At 42.6% G+C, this 19,201-nt stretch overlaps 2 protein-coding genes across 2 annotated transcripts in view; both read left to right on the top strand.

The window, feature by feature from the left end:
* Positions 1-17,217, top strand: part of rasgef1ba (RasGEF domain family, member 1Ba) — a 34,721-nt gene extending 17,504 nt beyond the window's left edge. The window contains exons 4-11 of the mRNA XM_042488606.1: positions 116-253; positions 7,979-8,194; positions 9,502-9,576; positions 10,508-10,603; positions 11,413-11,515; positions 14,864-14,943; positions 16,675-16,841; positions 17,196-17,217. Coding sequence (XP_042344540.1) covers positions 116-253; positions 7,979-8,194; positions 9,502-9,576; positions 10,508-10,603; positions 11,413-11,515; positions 14,864-14,943; positions 16,675-16,841; positions 17,196-17,217 — 897 coding nt within the window. The remainder of the gene's footprint in view (positions 1-115; positions 254-7,978; positions 8,195-9,501; positions 9,577-10,507; positions 10,604-11,412; positions 11,516-14,863; positions 14,944-16,674; positions 16,842-17,195) is intronic.
* A 106-nt stretch (positions 17,218-17,323) lies between these two features.
* prkg2 (protein kinase cGMP-dependent 2) overlaps positions 17,324-19,201 on the top strand; it is a 21,429-nt gene continuing 19,551 nt past the window's right edge. The window contains exon 1 of the mRNA XM_042488608.1: positions 17,324-17,481. Within this exon, the coding sequence (XP_042344542.1) occupies positions 17,324-17,481 (158 nt within the window). The remainder of the gene's footprint in view (positions 17,482-19,201) is intronic.

Genomic DNA, 19,201 nt, shown 5'->3' on the forward strand with positions numbered 1-19,201 from the left:
CCTACCCACGCTGTTTCGATACAAAGCTGTTTGAAAATAAGCAAAGTATTCCTTTAAACATCCTAGAGGTGGTCCTTCCTCCTATTAACGTTATGTGTTTATCTTATATTTTCAGATGAGAGTCAGAAAAATCGCTCCCAAGATCATCCAGCTGCTGACAGAGTGGACAGAAACCTTCCCGTACGACTTCAGGGACGAGAGGATGATGCGGAGCCTGAAGGAGCTGACCCACCGGCTGGCCAGTGGAGACGAGGTCAGTCCATTACTTCTTCCTGCTGCTCACGTGCAACAAAAAAAGTTACTCAAACTACAGTAACAAAAGCCCGGTCTGCTGATTAGATAATGTGTTTAGGTGTTATCACAAGCAGGAGAGCTGTTTAATAGACTGCACGTGCAGCAAAGCTACAGGCACAGGCAGATTTTGCAGATAGCGGTGGAGGGACGTAGAGGAGGGGTATCTCTGGCAACAAAGCAGTTTTTGAGGCTGGCTGAGTTGAGTGAAAAGCCCCATTGTTCACAGGCTAGGTGGCTTTTTTTTTGTGGCGCTCCAGCGTTTGAATTGTTTCATTGCTGCAGAGCTGAATGTCACTGGCTTAGCTGGCCATTAGCCTCCGCTGCGCCGTTTGGATCAAAGTTTATTCAGTGAGGGGTTGAAGTGTTTTTGTCCTGGTCTCTCTGTTATCTTTGTTGCACATGCAGAACATCCACTGTTAGACATTTAGATACAGGAAAGCTGTTTTGATAAGCATGAGTCATGCTCTGTGTGCCATGAAAAGGAAACGCTAACATAAGCTAATATTACAACAACACGGCTACTTTAAAAGTCAAAATACATGTGTGCACCTCAGAGGAATAGCTGAATATTTGGGGCGGAAATCAGCTTATTGGGTTCCTAGCTGAGACATTGAAGAGTGGAAGCAGGAAAAATCAGCCCGTCCGAAGTTCAAATCTGCCTACTTGCAGCGTTAAAGCTCACAAAGATCTTGTTTGTTTTGTGTTACAAAGAGAAATGCAATAGTATCAGTTTTGGGTTCTGGAGAAAGTTATATACTTCTGCGCTCAGTAGGCCTTCAGTGCAGAAGTACTGAGTAGCATCACCAAAACATCCTCAGATTTTACAGTTAAATGTTACATCTTAATTAGCATCTAACCTTAAAGGGACATTATTTGAAAAGATAAAGCTTGTTAAAATGTTCTCTGAACATTAAATTAAAATGTTTTCTTTAAAACATACTTACAACTTGTAGGTAATGTTAGCCAATGTTGTGGGAACGTTCCCTGCTAGCTGGGTACCACTTAAACCGTAATCTTAGTTTCAGCACTTATCAGGTAGTTTTCACAAACACTCTTCTCCCAAAAAGCCTAATACTTTTATATCATTTTTTCTTTTCCTTTCGTGTCTCCTGCTTCAGGGTTGGGGTTTGGCGAACTCACTTCAGTTTTCTTCAGTTTGGACAAATATTTGTTTATTTCATCATGAATCAGGGTTCTTTCGGTGCATGTTCTGATGGTTTCACGTACGTTTCGGCCTCTCAGCCTGAGTTAAGTGTGCGTGTATCTTGTGGTGTTAACGATAAAGCAGCGGGGGCTTGTCAGGACCAGACAGTGATGGAGGACACAAACATCCATCTGTCCCGTCAGGAAACTCAATACAAGAAAAACACAACTCACCCACCCCCCCGCCGTCTTTAATGCAGGGTCCACATGACTCATCAATGGTACAAGCACAAGTATTGATCCTGATTTAATCTGGAAATCAATTTTCTCACATGACACTTGGACACATTTTCAGCTCCCCATGTTTAAGCTCTTTCTTACAACCCCCACTGGAAATAAAACACATATTAAATGACCACCAGTATAACACACTCTCTCAGTCATGGTGTTGTGTTTTGATGGCCACACAAACATCTTTTGATTTCACAGTAGATTGGCTGCAGTTGGCATTAACGCCACCCCTCCAAAAATAATCTCGATGGTTCAAATCGATTCTGTCCTCGAGGCAGCAGAAAGTCATGTAGCACAAGATTCCCTCGAGGTGATATCATGAGCGGTACATTTAACAAAATAAGATAACGTGCCTCAGTTCTTTAAGTGCACCCAAATAATTGAAAGCCACAGGCGGTTTTCTAGCTTATCAGTGGCTGCACTATTTGGTAATAGTGTAGCCCTACCTTTTTAATTTTTTTTTACAACCTCAACTGTCACTTCTATTAGAGATCTGTGGTCGTCACTTGGATACATGTTTGAACAAGACCAGAAACATAAGCAATGAGACATTTCAGACACACATGGTGTACAAATTATGGGAAAATGCAGTATTTAAGCCCCATTTTCAAAATCCGCTAGCTGTAACTTTTGTGTTTAGTGGGAAAGGTAACAGTCAGCATTCACATTCAGGTCAAATGGCTCTGCAGTCGTCGCGGGTATTTATCGGCCATGGCTCTGATCGGTATTGATGGAAACACAATACTCGGGTGAACAGGATTATTTTAGCTCCACTGATAGCGGCAAATTTGTTACTTCTAGGATGGCGAAGGAAAGGCCTACCTTACTCTGCCTTACTCTGCCTCTGATTGGCTTATTATTTTAGTTTCTTTTTTTAAGATTGCTGTATATTTGTGTTATTTTATTTTGGCACTTAAACTTTTTTTTTAAATTTATTTTAGCACATTTCTTTTACTAATCCATTTGATAATGTTCACATTGGTATATCAGGCTTCATAATTCAATTCAAACATATTACACATTTCTTTCTTGTACTTTTTTCAAATTTTTGGGTCATTTCTTCACAAGTTACTCATTGCCCTCTTGTCATGTTTTATGAAAAAAATCAAGCCAATGTGCTCAGGTTTCAGGTGGTTAACTGATAGATGTCTTCTCAGAAGTCCTTCTAAAAATCATAGACTTTCCTTGACTTGTGTAAGAAACCCAGTTGAGCCAGATGCTGCCTCAGATTGTTCACAGAACTCATGACATATGGCACTAGCAGGAAAAAACGTTTTTCCTCGAAAATGTGGCCTAAAGGTTCTGGACGCTAGATGTATGTACTGTGTAGACAAGGCAACCGTTTACATCACTTTATAACACCCTGCAGATGTGCTGTCATCTTATGTCGGCCAGAGGCATGTGTGCTCATGATTAGCACAGCGTGACCAAGAGCCGGTCTTCAGATTAATCGTTGTTAGGGAATTTTTGGTGCACAAATCGCTGCAAGAATACATTAAGGAAAATGAGTTGTCACACTGTTAATTCATATATCTATTGACGATAACCCGTGATAATAAAACATGATTGCTTGCTCCGGGTAGTGTGATCGTCACAGGATTTCCCTGAAGAAGTTGAGCTGTTAAGGAAGCACTTTCACAACGACAGCCGGGGTTTGTCCGAACTAATTTGCCGACATGTTTCCTACAGATTCTCCAAATTATGTTTTGAAAACAAATGCCTAACCGTAGGCAGGTCCTGAGTGCAGAGTTAGACGCTGGTTCCTCAGAGCGTCGACCGCAGCTCTCTGGGAGAGGGTTTGAGTCCAGAATAGACGTCCCGAACATCTGGTCAAAGCCGTGTCCAGACCACACTCCAAACAGTCCAGGACCTTGATCTGTGTAGTAAGACTGTCATTATGGATGTGGTTGGATATAAAGGGAAGCAGCAGTCGAGAGGAAAACGAGCGCTGTGATCTTGATCTGACCTCATTTGATGGTCTTGCTTTCCTTCAAAATGTGCAGGGTTTTTTTTGCACTTGGTTCTTTTTTTTGTTGCTTTATTATGACAAGTTGGGTTAATTTAACAGATCCCAAGTTATGTATCCAGGTTGGATGCTTGGTGCACTTGATGTGAGGCAGGTCTTTGGACAAACATTCCTGTTTTTAATCCGAATGGTGCAGGCACAGTACTCTTTATGACAGGTGCCACTGCACTGAGTGTTTTAAACTTGTTGTTGGAAGTTCGGGATAGAAGACGTTCCCAATGAAGTAACTGTCCAGAAATACATACGTAAACGGTTGTCTTTGGTCTGCTTTGGGTTTAGTTCAGAACTGAAGTTAGAAAATTTCTCCTGTTCAGAGATGGAAAAAGAAAACAAACTACAACTTTATTGTTCCCCAAGGTGGCATTTTTTCTTGAGCTCACAAAGGGGAGACATTAACTGAAAACAATGTAATAAGACCAACTGTTGCAGATGAGTTTTTTGAGTTGAAATGCTCAATGCACTTTAATGCAGATTCCTTTTTCAGGCTTTCAGTCGGCAATCTGAACTTAAGAATTAAGACTTAGCCAGACTTAAATTAAAAAAACAAGGACTGAGACAGACTCAGCCAGAACACATTTTGCAGCTTGCTGTCTTTCTTTTTTTGTCATTGTTGCCAGACAACCTCTGATCATCTGTCTTGGCTTAACCACTATTTTGCTTTGAAGTGAAGTCATATCTGCACCTTCGGAAAGGCAGACTTATTTATTTAGCACATTTTATACTCAAAGGCAACCCAAAATGCTTTACAGATAAGTCAAGAAAATTTATTGGAGCGCCATCACAAAGCATGCCCTAAAGGGCTGTAAAGAGTCATTTCAATTCAATTTGATTTATAAAGTCCAATATTACAAATCACAGTTTGCATTAGAAGGCTTTACCTTAAACCTGTTTTTTTGTTTTTTTTTGTGTTTTATTTGATTTTACAGAAGTGGACAGATGACAGTTCATTATTATGCTCACTTTCCTCCACCCGCTCAAGCCGACCCTCCAGAACCCCCCTCTACCCCATGGCACAAGTAATTAAAGAAAAATAAAGAGATAATAATAATTATTATTGTTATTTAACATTCATTTAGAAGAGACAAAATAAGCAATAAAATCTGCATTGCAATGGGCAGGCTTTGATTGAGGGTAAGAGACTGTTCCCAGATAGTTCATTGGCCGCAGTGAAACCCTCAGAAAGAGTAGAAATCACCCAGAGTATGACCAGCTGGTTCAGAAGCTTTGCCGGGCTTATGTTGGCTTCACACAAACCATGTACGCTGCCACTTGTTTTCATCGCCACCACGGACGCCCTGCCTCTCAATGTATCTGACTGGACGTTGAAAAATGTCAGCGAAGTCAGTTGAAGTTCTTGCTGTTCAGGGAGCTTCTTCAAAATCGCAAGGGGCACAGAGCCAAAAAAGATAAATGTGTTTTTAAAAAACGGATATGAAAAGCTGTTCCAGGCTGCTGAAAGTGCTGTCTGATCAGGGCTTCAGAGTTTGGACTGTTCTGGACTTTTCTCTATAAGGACTAGACATTAAATACTCAGCATTGAGAGACCTGAAAGACTTGCAGTAGACAAATTTCTGGCAATTTCTTGACTTAGATTTTGCTGCAGCGACTTGAGAATGGACCTGGACTTGGTAGAAAATGAATGCAAAATTTGAGTGCATCTTGGGTGTTTGGCAGGTATTTCTGTGTCATTGTGACTTGGCAGCATGGATGTTTGTAGATAAAATAATCCCACGCAGTAGACCTTTACTATCTGATCATTAGTTCTGCTCGGCTAACCTGCTAAAAACAGTCCGGCCTCTCGTGTGGGTCAGGTGGTGCTCCACGGGAAGTCTCAGCACTCGGCCAAGAAAAACAGGACCTCTAGTGATTCTATGACATGAAGCGACCACGCGCTCGGTCTTTATGACTTGTACTGAGCAGCCGTCTGCCGCCTCAGGATCGCTGCCAGGGTTGATAGCGAAGGGAACAGCGTGCCCCTGCTGAGGCCCCTCACTTGTAACGCCAATAGTTCTGATGAGCAAATGTGACTCCCTCTGCTTAGAAATGTCAGGCGGGCTTTTGTCTCCAAGATCTGTGACTATATTTATCCGACCCTGGCCCGTCCTCTGTTTGTAGTGGGGACAGAAGCTACGGCAGATGGCGGACTTTGAAGTGGCAACTGGAGCGATTTTCACTGGTGGCGAGTCGCGCTGTTGTCCAACTGTGCAGGAGTGTGGTCGAGCATCAGCTGAGTGTGTACAGTGTTTACACTGAGATTACTACGTCTGTCTGAATGGAGGTGTTTTCATGCAGGGTTACAGCTAATTATTTTATTTTAATCTTGGCACATTTTTTGGATTAATAGCTTACTATTAAAAAAGTCCCATCACATGTTCTGAGAGCGCAACATGATGCCTTCAGAGTGCTCCTCCAACAGTCCCAAGAGAGATACCAAAAAAACACATAGCTGTTAATACTAAATTTCATTTCTGCCAAATAAACTCCCTCTAAATTCTACACACTGGACCTTTAGGAAGTTTTCTCTCATGTTTTCAGTCCATCTTGACTCCCAGCACTTCTGAATGCTCACTTTTTTTCTACAACTTCATTTTTCTTCTCTCTGTTGCGCTCTTGCAATCACCCCTTGCCAAGATTGCAATATCCACCGAGCCGCGGTTTGATTGGTTGACATGCGAATATGTCTGTTCATGTGCCATCACACCTATCACAGCCACATCACCCACAGACAGATGCATTAGTCACGCCCTGTGAAGTGAATTTCAGAAGGAGTCCCGCCCTGGCTGCTTCCAGCAGAGTGATGAGAGTCCGCTCATTTTTCCTCCCCGCGCGCCGCAGCGACTCCTCACACTTGATTGCTGTCTCGGCACCGGGCCTCCACATCCATTAAAAGGCGAGCTGTGTTTCTTCCCACCCTGGTGAACTGGAGTCTTGTTTGTAGAACCCAGATTCTGGACGCTGAACTGGCAGGAAGTTCGGGGAGAAGGGATGTGGTCGTGAGAAAAGGGGCCTCATCACCCTGGATTATTTTGGGCAGCTCATAGCAGCGGTATGGAAAGAGGCCACGAACAGGATCTTACATGTTCACACAATAACACACACAGTCAAAATGAAACACACATGTCCTCTCTATAGACCCTCTTATGCAACTTCTGTGCTTAACTGTGTCAGTGAGGGAACACTTATCTAATCCTGGCCTGGAGTCCAGGGGGGAGGGTTCAAAACTGGACGCCCTCTTGACCTCTGAGGCCAGAGCGCTAAGAGTTTCCCCCCTGCTGAACTGAGAGGCCTTAATGAGGCCGGCAGGAAGAGGTTTGCACAACACCGTGAGCGACCGTCCCAGTGCGTTTCTCTGCAAAACAAACACCGGAGGCGTCACATGCTGAGGGTCCTTCTGTGGTTTGGGCTGAGAGCTGGCATCAGTCTGCAGCCAGTTCTGCTGACATGTACTCAATATGTGTGTTGTAAATTCCAGTGAGGTTGTTATCACTCTCTGCCACAGATGAGTGGTTAGGGAATAACCTAAAATGCCTACAGCTGAGCAGAGCAAAGTGGCTGCACGCATGCTACTGCCGATTTTGGTCAGATTTACATCACAGTCAGCTCTTTTGCTCTTGTTATCTCTTTTATAGTGGTGCTTGCGCTTTCAGTGATGTAACTGTGTTTAACAGTGTCTACATAATGTGTCGAGCCTGTACAGAGCTGGAGAGCGCGAAAACAAAGCCTTTTCAGTGCAATTCAAAACTACAAAACAAATGCATGCACAAAATCACACGTGGCAGCATTCACAATATATAACCAAGCACCAAAAGCCAATGAGCCGTGATAAGAATAAAGTGCCAGTAGTTGATATGATGCACTACATAACAGTACAATATAAATCATACCATATACATGTATATAACACCTATAGGGAATTTAAAAGTCTGAATGTCGAAGAGCAAAAGACTCTTGAAGCTGCAGGGTTCGTTTTGCAAGGAGGTCAAATCTGTCTGTGGCAGCAGATGTTTTAAACGTGGTGGGCTGCTACAAATAAATGATTCAAAGAGAGATGGTCACATGAAAACCTCTTTATATGCAGGAGTTTTGTCAAAATATCATCAATGACTTCTGATGATGTTAATCAAGGAATATGTCGGGAGTACAGATTGAGGAAAATAGTCTTTCGAGGTTCCTAAACATTGACTTCCAATTAATGGACTCTCTTCTTTCACTTTTCCCCTTCAGGTTTACAGGAAGGCGGTCAGCCAGATGAGCCAGGGTCTGATCAGGAGGTTGACAGTGCTCAGCCAGTACGAGGAGGCGCTGGTCAAGATCAACGCCACGGCGGCAGAGCGACTGACGGCTCTTAAGGCGAAGCCCCAGGCGGCCATCCAGAGAGACATGCTGTCCATCTGCAACGACCCGTTCACTGTAGCCCAGCAGCTCACGCACATAGAACTGGTGAGAAACCTAGAAGTTTTAGGACTTTTTCATATATTTTCTTTTCTTTGTTTCTTTTTTTATTTAGATCTGTTATTTTTAAGCCCTCTGTTGATCTTCAGAGACCAGTAATTGGGTCAAAATTGGTCCAGAAGCCTAATTTTCATCTCCTTTATCTTAAAAATCAGTTTAAATAACTCCTTCATATCAATCATTTCTTGTGACACGTCAAACCAAATTAAGATGTAAATGTTGCCTTCCAAAGAACAATCAGACGTCCTGCCAATGACTCGTACACGTACCGGCACAGGAGCCAAAGACAATAAGATCAAATCAATGCTGGAGAGGAGAACATGTGAGAGAGGTGGAGAGCTGACACATATGATGGATTAGAAATCGGTGTGGTGGTGGAGGTGAAACCGAGTGCTGCAGCTCCTCCCATGTCCGACCTACCATAGCATTGATTTTAAGCAGCGGCGTTTGACCACGGCTTTATATTCATTACATGTCAGTTTGCCATTGAGAAAACAAAGCCATCAATCTGAAAAAAGGTTAATACAAGGTTTTTCACAAGATCCAAACTTCCAAATGCATGTTGTTATACTCATTTTGGGTTAAAACACAGAGTACAAGCGCGTTGTTAGATGGAAAAGTTCATATTTAAACAAAAAGAAGATGCAATAAAGGCTGATAGAAACTCACTTTTTAAATGCTCCTTGATGTTGGAGTGTTGCGCCGCTTTTTCTATTGTAGTCAAGTATTCATTTCACATCAGAAAGCCCCCAAAAAGAAATGTACTCAACTGTTTTGTGAAATCTTTGCTGATAAAACACCATGTGGATCAGAGGCAATCAAGTTGTGAGGCAGCGGTGAAATCCCATGATGCATCACAGGTACTGGTGCTATCTTAATTATGAAATCCAGTCACATCCTCTTGAATATATTTGGATAAAGGTAGTCGATGGAGACCCAAACACCGATACACATTTAATTTAGCAAAAACCCAGAAGTCTTCTTAAATGTTTTGCAACATTTGAATGGAAATGCACCAATCAATTGTAGAGTTCTACCTCAGATTGGATCCATTATGTCCCATCAATCTATAATTATCTCTTGAATTGATTAAAGCAGGTCCAGTAAAACTGACTCAGTGATGTCAGTGAAACACTCCAGAGTTTGCAAACATTTGCCAGTGAATGTTACCTCTAAAGATTCCTCAAAAGCCTTTTTAAGGTGATGCAAACTCTTGCAGAACATTCATCAGCACTGACCAAACTAAAGATGGATGCATGAATTTGAGTTGATTTTCCCCCTCGCTTCCTTCTCAGGAGAGACTGAGTTACATCGGACCTGAAGAATTCGTGCAGGCGTTCGTCCAGAAAGACCCTCTGGACAATGATAAGGTAACGTCTGCATGTTTCGCTAAAAATAAACCTCCAGATAAGAGAAACATATACAGTGAGAGTTATGCAATGTTTTTCTTTTTTTTTTGGACCTGATCCGTCTCTGTCTGCTTTGGGTCAGACATGAGATGGCCTAGTTTTTGTTTTTTTTTTTTCCCTCCCAGACGGATGTTGAGTTTACACAACACAAGAGACCGGCGGGTCAAAGTGAGGGCAGGTGATTCCTAGACTGAAGCAGCAGACCAGATATCTGCTCATCACGCACACACACTCAGAAACATAAACGCAGACGCACCTCGCCACAAATCACCTCGGTGTCTGGATGAAATGGGCATGCATGCACCTCATCTCCTAGCAACCAGCCTTGCCAAGGGTTTGTTTTGGGGAAGGGGTGTGTGAGTTTGTGAATGTGTGTGTCTGGCGGTCCCTTGTCTGGCGTTCTGCTGCTAGGCAACAGCACACTTTTTTTTGGAAGCGAGGTGATAGGGGTTAAGGCTGCCTTTGTGCCTCAGGCTAGCCTGCCTCGTATCCCAATGAGCCACTTGGAAGAGACAGGAATCACTGTGTGTGTGTGTGTGTGTGTGTGTGTGTGTGTTTGAATGTTAAAACTGCGGCGTGTCCACTGGCGGGAAACACTACATGGGGGCGAGTGGCGTAAGGCCAAAGGAATGTGTGGAATTAGATCAAGAGGAATCCACACAAAGGACCAGCATGCATAATGTGAATAACATTGACCACTATTGTGCTTAGAGAGTGAAGTTGAGCCTGATTGGCTTCATTTAACTAAGAGTTAATGTTTTTATGCTCGGTGATGCGTTTACTGAAAGACGAAAAAACAAAAAAGCAAATATCGGCTTAATTTTTCCACTTCAGCACTATTTCTGCTTTGCAATTAGCTCCAGTGCTAATTGAAAGTCTGTTGTTGTTGTAGAGCTGCTTCAGTGATCACAAGAAGGCCAGCAACCTGGAAGCTTATGTCGAATGGTTCAACAGACTCAGTTATCTGGTGGCTACAGAAATCTGCATGGTGAGTAATGAACATGAATAATAAACATAAAGTGCTTTGCAGGCAGAATAAAAAGCAGATTTGGCTGCAATTACTGATTATTTTCATTCAATGAAATTGTGAAAATGCCCATCACGAGCTCTCAGAGCCAAAGCAGACAAATCAGAAAATGCCTTTTCTGTCTGACTAAATGTCTGAAATCCAAACATTGAATTTAAAGACAGAAAACTGACAGATTTTCATATTTGAGAAGCCCAAAAATGACAAACATTTGGTATGTCTTGCTTGACATGTTTATCAAAATTGTTGTAGATAAATTTTCTGGCAATTAGATGCTGCTGGACGCAGCTGGAGGCAAATTCAACATTACTGTCAGTCGCTTGAAACAAAAGCGCTGCACTGCTTATTTTGTCCTGAATTTAGAGAGGGGGCACAGAATGAAACACACGCACACACATTAAGAAAACATTAATTCTGTGTGAAACATTGAAAAACATATTAAAGATATACTAAAACAAAGAGAAGCTGCAAATCTGCCCGTTAGAGAAACTGGAGCTAATTCATGCTTTTTGCTTTTTGCTTTTTGCGTAATAAATTACTGAAATTGATGGAACATTTACATGTTTCAGCATCAAAAGTGTCATAAAAGCAACAAAACTGTCTCAAATATGAAGCCACATTCCAAAAAAACCCTCAAATTTCTCATAAAGGTCAGGCAAACTTTTGTCCTTTCTGCACCGTCCTTTAATGATAATACACATTAACCAAACAGTGCAGTCGTTCCTGACTGCTAATGCAGTTTTTTTTAATGTTCTCCATTTTGTTAATAGCCTGTGAAGAAGAAGCACCGAGCTCGAGTCATCGAGTTCTTCATCGACGTGGCGCGCGAATGCTTCAACATCGGCAACTTTAACTCCCTCATGGCCATCATATGTGAGTTGGTGCTTTTTTTCCTTCCTTGTTAGATAACATGACACTCATTCGGACTCTGCACACCTGTCTCTCTGATCATCGTTCCTGCACAGAGAGCTTTTTCTTCCGGTCATCAGTAAATCAGATCAGCGTGGTAAATGCATCTGTTGTTCAGTGAGAGTTTCGTGCAGCGATCTAATCTGCCCCCGTAGCTGTAACCTCTCATGACTTTGTCCCAGTTCATTTTCAACGTACGTAATTTACTGGAGTCTAATGATATCTGTGAGAGTCGGCAGCGGAGGAACAGAGCAGCAGTTCATGCAGATAATTGTCTCGGTGACAGTTTTTCCCTTCGGCTTTCTGCTGTTGACATTTATTTTTCAGAAAATACACTCAGACAGGAGCTGCAGCTATGAATCATGGGTAATGTGGGGACATCAAGTGAATGGAAAAAATTGACTTTACTGTTAAATACTTGAGTCGCACCAAAACTGTGCAGTCTTCTCATTTCTTTTGGACTTCTGTCATCTTTGTGCTGTGAGGCAGGCGACTTTTTAAAAGTGTAAAATCAATTTCCAAAACATCAGAGTTAAGTTGGACAGGCAGCGGCGGCAGTAGTTTGACACTTAGAGAAGTAGATTCATGACTGGAGGAGTTCTTGCCTTTTTCTCATTTCAGCCGTGCCTATGCCACTTAACCCCAGACTGCTCCGGCGGATCAGCTCAGACCAGCAGATTAGACTCTGGTTGTATGAAGCATTTTGGAGGTGTGATCATAGACTGTATAAAACGGTGGACCGTGACGTCACTCGTTGATATGTGGACTGCTGTTTTGAAGTCTGGCATTTTTAGCCATTGCTATCTTAGATTTTTTTGGAGCCAAAAGCAACCAGATTTAGACCATGGATGTATTTAGAGAATCGGATACAGCGTTGAGCACGGGGCCCTGATCATTCCTATGAGAGTTACTGAGAGACGCATGGAGCCAAAATGGTTCAACTGCTGCGTTTAAAATCATCTAGATGATCCAAGAATCATCAGCACTGAGAGCGAGAGGAGGAGACAAGAGGCAGAGCGTCTGACTTTCAGTTTGTTGCAGCTCTTTTCGACTTTGGAGATTTTACCAGATCGAACGGATCAAATTCTGATGGATCTATATGTGTGTGGGTTGTGAGTTTCAAAATAATGATCCACTTGGATGTTTCTTTTACCGTGTTAGTCTACGTGAAAGTCTTTTTGAGCCGCAGGGCATCGTGACGGTGTCGACTAGCTGCCAGCTTGGTTAGCATGATGCATGTACAGTTATGGTGAACGGTAATAACTCCAGCGCTTATTTTCACGGGCAAAAAAGAGGCTCAAAACCAATTAACAAAATGTACTTACTGGAAAAACAAAATATCTGCTCTTTAAGGGTCTTTTAGTGAAACTAACCGATGAGCTAGAGTTTTTTAGGTGAGCAAAACAATCAAAGTTTATGAAGAGAAAACATGCTGAAACAGCAACAAATAATCCGAAAGTCTCAGAATTTGGGGTACGTCATGGTTAATCTACCTAACTGACTTTCAGAGTGGTTGCAACTTACAACACAGCCACGCCCTTAATTACGCATTATTTTAAGCCTTAATAAAATGTAAACGGTTGAGTTATAAAATGAAGTTACTCATTTGAACATGGAGGGTCTGTGGGGACTTTGATGCAGATGAGTGTTGTGACGACATTAGTTAAACTCCCCAGATTAAATCAGACACATGTAGAGCCCAAAAGCATCTCAGACAGTTTAGAGGCTGCGCTGGAGGTCCAGCCGATCTGCTCAGGGAATCAGAGAGGCGTCCGAGCGTTTAGAGGAGAGGGCATCTGGTCATCCTCACAGACCTGAGAGGAGGAGAGGGTCTGTGTGTCCGGAGCAGAGCGAGGGGAGGAGGCAGCTGGAGCGGGACGCAGAACAAACCATCCAGGCAGATGGTCAACACTGACCAGAGAGAGTGAGAGGGAGGAGGGAGAGAGGGAGAGGGGGATGATGAGGGAGGAGAGGACAAGATATTGGAGTGCCAGCTGTTCTCTGTCTTTCTCCCCTGAGAGGGAGACAGAGAGGGACAACCACAGGCAAACCCACCAGCCTCGTCTCCAGGGAACCACCAGGGTTAGACGATGTTTCAGTGATCTTATTAAAGGGTTAGTTCACCCAAATTATGAAAACAAATTCTGTTATTTACCTTTAAATAGCCAGGCAGGAAATTTTTTCCTGTTTATTTACCAGGTTTTCAGATATGTGTCCCAGTGGGGAACTATGGATGATAAGAGCTGATCAGAAAATACTGAGATACTTAATCCAAATACAAATAGATGGAGAAAACAACACAAGGAAGCAAAAGTGCTCAAATATAGTAGCAAAACGTGTCCTAACAATCAGTTTAATCACAAAAGCACTTAGCAAACTTTGGTTACAGGCAGATGGGAAATGGTGGCAGCGTCAAATTTCACCATTGATTGTTGCTGGAAAATAGAAGACAGGGCTTGTGCGTACCAGAGATTAGTGGAATTTGTTAAAATGGATGAGAAATCATTACTTGCATATTGCACATTGTATATATATGTTCGTTTTGATTTTTTTGTCCATGAAAATTTGTGGGAACCTTTCAGATAGACACAAAGATAAATTCAAAAACTACACACACTGTCAGCGTCTCTTCTCTGTTTCTGGGAAGTTGTGTTGGTGCTGAAAAGGAAGACATCAATGATAATATTAATGCTCTCATAAAGTGGAGTGTGTGTCCCAGTGGGACCACAACCACAGCAAACACCTGTCCTCACACACACTGGTGTCTTTGTGGAGCTGCTTCCCAGTCGAGACACGTTCTGACACACATGCCGCCGTGGTCATTCATTGTGGGCCCGCAGCGCTGAAGTGTTTGTTAAACTGTCTCCTGAGATGTGGACGGAGTTCAGGAGGAAAACTCGGTTAAGCGGTTTGGAGTTTTATATTTCTGCCTGCGGATTCTTTTGTTTACTCGAGGGGTTGTTTTGCTCTGACGGTGACCCTCGCAGCCTGAACCTGCACCGGGCTCACACAGAGGATTACCATATGGGAAGCAGAGCTCTGGGAGGGGAAACGAGGCGTGTGTTAACTCCATTGTTCCTGCAGCCTTTTGCCTCGCTGCATCAGGAGAGACAACAGAGGGAAGAAAGAAAAGGAGGAGTGGGAGGGGGGTGTTAGAGGAAGACTGCCATGGGATGAAGGGCGGAGGGGGGATGTGCGTCTGTCTGGATGAATGGGAAAATGCCATGTGTTAATGCGATCACGTTTGGGTGTTTTCATGGACGTGTGATATCTCTCTCATTGTCTTTTTCTCTCGTTGTGTCCGTCTTGCAGCTGGGATGAACATGAGTCCTGTGTCCCGGCTCAAGAAGACCTGGAGTAAAGTCAAAACGGCCAAGTTTGACATCTTGGAAGTAAGTTTACCTGAAAACCAAAACTCAACAAATGTGCTTTTGTTTTGTTCTGCAGCACTTAAAAGAAAAATAAAGTCCTTAAAGATTTCTGGATATAAAACATCTCTAAAATCAGCAGTTTTCAACATTTTCTGTTATCTTTGCTTCTGTTTTAATTGTCCATCTCGCACAAGGCGTGTGTTTTCCCGTGTGCCCACACATATTAGCGGCTCTATGGTTTTGTTATGTTTGACACTGATGACTAACTGCGTCGCGGGCGTGTGGGGGAGCTTCTTCTTTTGTCAGTGAATTGTTGGGTTAAGTGCAATGGCAGAGACAGATAAACAGTCGGCTGAAAGCTGTTGCGGCCATGAATCCGAGTGGGAGAGCAGAGATTTGACTGTGACTCACAGATCTCACATAGATGGATGAACAGAATCATTGTATTTCCATGCAGCTGCATCTAACATATAAAGCCACTGACATTCAAGGTAAAACTTCTGCAGTTAGACACTAAAAATTGGTTCGTATTAAAGCAGAATCCGTAAACCTTCAGCTAAATCACTTCTGTTTTAACCCATTAAACCCCATAAACACAAATACAAGAGTCTTTCCATTTTTTTGTTTTAAACCAAGGAAGACAAAAAAAACGAGAAAAAATGAGAATTGCTCATAAAAAAGACATTATAGCAGCCATAAATTGGTCTCCATGTGTAATTTCACACATCTAGTATGAGTTTTTTTAGAGGAATTTTTTTTTTAAAGTAGTGTCAAAAAAGAGCAAGTGCAGAAGTTATCCCCTTTCCTGCCGCCACCCTCTATGCATACAGATAGCTGTATGGTACCTGAGGAAACCCCAGACTGCAGGAAGACGCTCTCTGAGCACATCAGGCCATCAGTGGGCGCTTTGAAAGAGGAAATCTGAGGTGGAGACGAGTCGGGCCGGGAGCGTCGGTGGGATCTGGAAGCTTTCAAAGACTCAGTTCTTTAGGTTCCCTTTACGCCCCTGCGGAGTTCGTCTCCGTCTCGCTCTGTCAATCGCACACCTCCTCACCTCTTTACTCTTTTGATGAGCTCCTTTTACCCTCCTGTTTTGTCCCTGTGAGCCTCATTTGAGGTGAACTTTCAGTCCCACAGTGTGTCAGTTTGCTGTGATGACTGCGAGGAGTGAACGTGCTCCTCGGTTTGTTCGAGGTCACAGACTCGATGGCGTCACAGGTCGCATAACTCAGACGTATGTCACAACACTGAGAGTTAATGTTGTTAAAATGTGTACAAAGTGCAGGACGGAACAAATGTCATGACTATTTTTGTTATTTTGTCTTGTGCAATTAATCATCAAATATTTTACTCTTCTGGTTAACCCATATGGTGCTGTGTTTTTTACTTCTATATTATTTGGCTTATTTTCAGGAGACTTTTTTGTAGCTTTTAACTAATTTTTGGCTTATTATTTGGGCCATGTCTTGATAAGTTGCTTGTTGCCTTCTCCCCATGTTGAAGAAAGAAATCTAACCAATTTTCTCAAGTTTGAAAGGGTTAATCATTTATCACAGGGAATAAATTTCTCTGAAAAATGCAAATTTAAAGTTCTCATAGGCCAAAACCTTTTCTTTCTTTTCCAACCAGCATTCATAGCTTCACAGCAGGAGCTCGGCCTTTTAACTCCTCGTTCAGCTTCTCTCCTGATCAGATGATAGCTGTTGTGCCCAAACTGACTTTTTTTTTCTTTTTCGCTTTTTCTCTTCATAGCACCAAATGGATCCTTCCAGCAATTTCTACAATTACAGAACGGCACTGAGAGGAGCCACGCAGAGGTCGATCACCGCCAACAGCAGCAGAGAGAAGGTGATGCCTCAACGCAACAACACACAAAATGATACTTTCTCTCACATTTCTCTCAAGCAAACCTTCATCAGGTGCGATGGCAGTATCAAAACTTTTCTACATCGACACAAACAGACACTGCGTCAGTTTTTATCATCATCCAATCAGAAGACTGCTTGGATGATGAAAAAATTGCTAGATTCAATAAATATGTCAGCAGTAAGCGGGACAGTGTGCGGGAGTTCGTCTTTTTGTTTTGAGGATAAATAAAAGTTTAAATTCTAGCGAAACCATCATTACCATATACGAGGAAATCAGGTCAAGAAGTCTGGTCAGTGGAGTCCAACTCGCCAAAAAGTTTCTTTTGTGATACATCCAGTAGTCACCGGTTACATAAACCCTAAAAGTCTGAACATCTGTGCTCCAGACTTTGGTTTATATTTCAGCGTGCAGAGCCCCTTACAGTAATCGTGAGTTTGGTGTCCCGCTAAGGAGAACTTGACAGCTGTAGCACGAGTGACCTTTCGGTTTCAGAATAAACACTGCGAGCTGATTCCTGTTATGTAAAGTCGAGATGGTTATCACACCGAGTGAACTTGAAGCAAAGGAAGGCCGAGCAGAAAAACAAACCGCAGCGCTGTCCCTTGTTGAGCCTTGTTATCGTCTGCGTTCCCATCACGTCTACGGCATCAGCAGCCGCTGTAGTGAAGTGGACTTGGACGCGGGACAGAGGTTACATAAGAGTGTAGCTCTGCAGGGACACGGAGGGCGCGCTTTAAGTGGGTCAAGATATGAGGAGGGTCTCTGTTTCCTCCTCATCAAACATGTTGTGTTCTCGACAAGAACACACGGGCGTCTGCCAGATCACACGGTGTTCTGTGCTGCGTCTCGAGCCGCCCGCCCTGACCGAATTTGAACCAGCACAGATCTCGTGGGCTGCCAGACGTCTGTGGTTAGCCTCTCCTCATACATTATTTGCTGAATGAGTTTGTTTTTCACGGAGACAGAGTGTACTGTCAATATGAATCCCTGAGGTTCGTGAAGGATTTTTTTTTTTTTTGGAGCTCAGAAATGTAAACACTTGGGTGAGAGGTCGGGGTCGAGAAACGGAAAGTTCCCAAAAAGTCTGGTATGTCCTCGCCCTTGTGACCTCTGGTTTAAGGGAGGGGTGGGGGGTTGTTTATGGTCTGCTCGAGGCGTCCACTGTGCCGTTGACGTTGTCTGAGGATCAACAGAGCCAGTGTTTATGCTCCGCTCAGGATGTTTTGTTCTTTACTGTGAGGACAGAAAGATCTGAATGTTGTTGCTATGTTTACTTGTTCGCTTGAAATAATTTTGATCAGGTTACAGACTCCTAATCTGAAAGCAGACTCCGTGCGTCACATGTTTGGTTGCACAACAACAGCTCGTGAAGTCATTTTACAAAAAAATGTAGAAAATTCAATTTACAGCAGTTACACAACATGACGTGCTTCAGTTGCTTATTCTAATCAAAGTACCACAAACTGAGTGGAGGAGCCGTGTTTGACCTAACGCGGGGACTCTGAGTCTGTCCTGGACGAGCAGAAAGACCATCAGACAGAAGGTAGTTTCCGTGTTAATTAGATCCTGACTGATTGACTGGTTAGTCCGTTTTTTCTTACAAATATTTTGTACTCGAGCCTCCCTGAGTGACTGAGAAAATGCATGCAGTGTTCGCTCCACATGATGTGGTCAAAGACTGTTGGAAATTTGAAAATCCAACAATAATTTCTGTTTTTACAGTTTCTTGCCATGATAAATGGTGTAATTTTGGTGATTTTTAGTTTGGCAGTTTCCTTAAAAAATAAATAAAATAAATCAGCAAAATGTTTTAAAATCACCCCCAAAAAATTCTAAACAAAACTATTCTCCCAAATGTTTTAAAGAATAAAAAAATCACTAAAAAGTTAAAAAAAAAAATAACAATGATAATAATGATAAAAAAAATGAAAATATAAGAAGTCTCTTAAGAAAATTGCTTTTATTTGTTGAACCAGCAGTTCAAAAGACTTCATTAACTGTCTTGAATTATCTGCAAATTCTCATTTTAAGAGGCTGGAACCAGCAAATGTTTTGACATGTTGCTTAAGAAATGACTGAATAGAGGCGTCAGTTATTAAAGTAGTTGGCCAGTCATTTTCTTTTGATCGGCTAATTTATTATCGACTAATTGTTGCAGCTCTTTAGACATCTCCTCTACATTAGGTCCAATTTTTGCCACAAATCCAGAAGTGGCGCCCCTCTGGCTCCAGACCCCCATCACCTCCTGTGTGTCCAGCTGTGACAACGACTTCCTCTCTGCTCCTGCCGGCCACTTTTTTCTAAAAGCAGAACATGCATGTGCAGGTGTGTGTGTGTGTGTGTGTGTGTGTGTGTGTGTGTGTGTGTGTGTGTGTGTGTGTGTGTGTGTGTGTGTGTGTGTGTGTGTGTG

Source organism: Plectropomus leopardus, chromosome 6 (assembly GCF_008729295.1).
Source record: "Plectropomus leopardus isolate mb chromosome 6, YSFRI_Pleo_2.0, whole genome shotgun sequence".
Taxonomy (NCBI): Eukaryota; Metazoa; Chordata; class Actinopteri; order Perciformes; family Serranidae; genus Plectropomus; species Plectropomus leopardus.